The following is a 3,180-nucleotide window of genomic DNA, read 5'->3' as shown; positions in this document are numbered from 1 at the left end:
ACTTGTCCCGCCAGTAATGGTAGCCGTGGTGGCCCACGATGTCCTCCACCGCTGCCAGGATGTGGTCAAAGGCCTTGAGCGAGGAGAAGAGGGTGAGAGCGGTGGCGAGGCTGCAGGTGCCCCAGGGGTGCCGAGGCCGTGCATCACCCTCGCCCAGCCCCGGCGGTGCGGGGTGCCGGGCAGCCTCCGGCACCAGCACCTACGTGCTCATGCAGCTCCTCGTTTAGCGTGGGCTTGTGGTGGTCGCTGCGCTTGACCTTCAACCACGTCACCAGGGGTTTGATGGTGAGGCCCTGGAATGGCAGGAGAAGGCAAGGGAAAGACTGGGAGGGCGAGAGGGTGCGTGGCTGGAGCACGGGGAGCAGAAGCAGCACGAAGTGACTGGGGACAGCAGCAGTGCCGGCCGCGCGTGCCCCTACCAACCCAACAACCTGCGCCCGGGACCTGGGCGATGGTCCTGTGTCCCAGCAGGCAGCGACCATGTCGTACCCCCCCAGTCCCTCTTCCCCTAGGCTCGCATCCATCCGCCGTACGGCTCCCCTTCCCGGGGCGCAGGAACCCCAGAGCCATGGGCCATCAGCAGCTTTGTAAAGAGAACAGCCTGGCCAGGCATATGCTGTTGCTGCTCTTGGAGCGAGTCCCAGAACAAGAGGCCAACGGGGAAACAACTTGGGCCATGGCTCCACCATCGCAACAGCCGCCGGGGCAGTCCTGCATGCCAGCCTAGTGATGGATGGGTGCCAGGAGGCACCTAGGACCAAAGGTGACTTCAAAAGAGGTACTTGCCCCAAACACATGTCCCCAAATGCCCGCCTGGCCCCCCAGGACAGCTCTGGGCAAGAAAGCAGCACTGAAGGAGGGCGCGGTGCCCATCCTCACCTGCACAATGACAGTGAAGAACACCACCACAATGGTCGTTGCCACAAAGTAGTCCTTGGCTTTCACCTTTGCCCTGTCCAGCAGGATGACCAGGGCGAAGGCCACGGCTCCGCGGAGGCCACCGTATGACATGACCACCTGGTCGATCCTGTCCAGGGGGATGAGGCGGAAGCGGTTGAGCACGTAGGTCTGGAGGACAACGCCTAGGGAAGAAGGAGAAGGAGAGCCTGGGATGCCAGCAGAGCCCTGCCTGCTCCTGGCGATGGGGCAAAGCCCAGGCCAGGAGCTGTGGCTGGTCCCATGCCCCAGCCTTTCTTGGGGGATACCATTTTTTGACATGAAAAGGGCTGGGTCAGAAGCACAGTGGGACAGACTGACCCACTGCTCTGAAGAGCAGGATAAAGAACAGGGTGCCCAGCACCAGCGCTGTGTCCCATGCCCACTTGGAGGTGTCCACAGCCGAGATGCCCAGAAACATGAAGATGATGGTCTCTGAGCTGCTGGCCAGTGTCTTCATGGTGTACTTGACCGTGGTGCGGGATTTCTGGGAGATGTTGGCTTCCACATATTTCTTGCAGCAGATCCCACAGAAGGTGACTCTGCAGAGGGGCAGAAGGAGCCAGCATGACCCTTGGCGGGATGAGGAATGGGTCTGCTCGCCACCTCTTGCTGCTCAGCACTGCACCCCTGATTTCCTGGACCCCCCCAGGGGACACCCCGGTACTCACGCCAGGATGGAGGAGAGCGAGACCATCTCAGCAGCAAGATACGCGACGTAGGCCAGGAGGAAGACGAAGAGCGGCTCAATGATGCGCACGCGCTTGGTGAACCGCGTGATCAGGGCCAGGAGGAAGGCGAAGAGCAGCCCCACGGCCGTGCCCCCCAGGCTCACCAGGAAGAAGGAGGCTGGTGGGGAGAGAAGACTCATCTGCACCATAAGTAAGCGAGCCCAGCTCCTGTGCCCCATGGCCATGCCACGCTAGGCTGGCCAAGCCCCACGTTCCCACCTGGTTCCCCACCAAAAAGCATCCCGTGATGACAGCCGGCGTGTGACCACTGGGATGGAGATGATAGAGCTGTGGTGCTAAGTGCCCACCCCAGAGTACGACAGCACCCATGCTTGCCCCCCACACTTCCACCCCAGAGGAAGAGTCGGAGGGGCTGGTGGGGCACATACTCACCTACCCCCTTCACGTAGTCCGTGGCATGGATGTGTGCTGGGCCCAGCTCCACAAAAGAGTTGAAGACTTTGTACAGCACCTGCAGGCGAGGCAAATCCCTTGGGGAAGGCAGGGTATTGCCCTGCCTTGAGAGGGGCAGCGCCGGCGGGCAGGATGGACCCTGCGGAAGAGGCATCGCCTGCCCCAAATCTGCCAGGCAGGCAAAGTCCCCAGGGCCGGGAGAGAGGAGAGACCCAGAGAGCATGGCATGGGTCTGCCCCCGGCTTGGGGTTGTCACCTGCATCCTCTGTCCACCCTGGGAGACTCCAGTGCCCTGGCACACATTGGGCTCCACTTTTGGGTTCCCCAAGCTCCAACTCACCACGGTGACGGCGTCGTTCAGGAGAGACTCGCCAAACACGATGATGAAGAGGGTCTCGTTTACATGGACCTCTTCGAAGACGGCCAGCACTGCCACAGGGTCCACGGCTGAAATGAGGCTGCCGAAGAGCCACCCTGGGAGACTCCAGTGCCCTGGCACACATTGGGCTCCACTTTTGGGTTCCCCAAGCTCCAACTCACCACGGTGACGGCGTCGTTCAGGAGAGACTCGCCAAACACGATGATGAAGAGGGTCTCGTTTACATGGACCTCTTCGAAGACGGCCAGCACTGCCACAGGGTCCACGGCTGAAATGAGGCTGCCGAAGAGCAGGAAATCCATCAGCCCAGCTTCAACGCCTGGATCTGCTAGGACAGAAGGACCAAGCTCAGGCAGACCATCTGCCCCAGAGCCCCAGAGCCCCTTTCACCAGGCTGAAACAAGCCTGTCCCTCATCCGCTCCCGGTGACTTGGCCGCAGCACCCCAACGTGGAGTGCAGTGGGCTGAGCCAGGGAATGCTGCCAGACCTCCAGGGTCCCCCGGGCGAAGCAGGGTTCAGCACATCCTTGCTGCAGCATGAAGGGAGCAGGGCTTGGACATCCCCCCCTGGCACCCAGCTGCATCGCTGCCCCTCCGGCAGATATGCACCGAAGGAGGCTCAGCAGCCCCACCTCAGGTCCAGGCATCAAGCGGTTCCTCGGGGCTCAGGAGACCCAAAACACAGCCCAGGCCAGCCAGGGCCAGTGGCTAAAGACGAGG

At 61.9% G+C, this 3,180-nt stretch overlaps 1 protein-coding gene across 1 annotated transcript in view; it reads right to left on the bottom strand.

The window, feature by feature from the left end:
- SLC9A5 (solute carrier family 9, subfamily A (NHE5, cation proton antiporter 5), member 5) overlaps positions 1-3,180 on the bottom strand; it is a gene marked incomplete at its 5' end in the record, with an annotated part of 7,313 nt that overhangs the window by 3,399 nt on the left and 734 nt on the right. Inside the window, 7 exon segments of the mRNA XM_009572483.1 lie at positions 3-73; positions 204-293; positions 880-1,082; positions 1,258-1,478; positions 1,608-1,785; positions 2,061-2,139; positions 2,622-2,785. Of these exon segments, the coding sequence (XP_009570778.1) occupies positions 3-73; positions 204-293; positions 880-1,082; positions 1,258-1,478; positions 1,608-1,785; positions 2,061-2,139; positions 2,622-2,785 (1,006 nt within the window).

Source organism: Fulmarus glacialis, unplaced genomic scaffold (assembly GCF_000690835.1).
Source record: "Fulmarus glacialis isolate BGI_N327 unplaced genomic scaffold, ASM69083v1 scaffold14202, whole genome shotgun sequence".
In the NCBI taxonomy this organism is placed as follows: domain Eukaryota; kingdom Metazoa; phylum Chordata; class Aves; order Procellariiformes; family Procellariidae; genus Fulmarus; species Fulmarus glacialis.
This window is presented reverse-complemented; position numbering and strand designations above follow the sequence as displayed.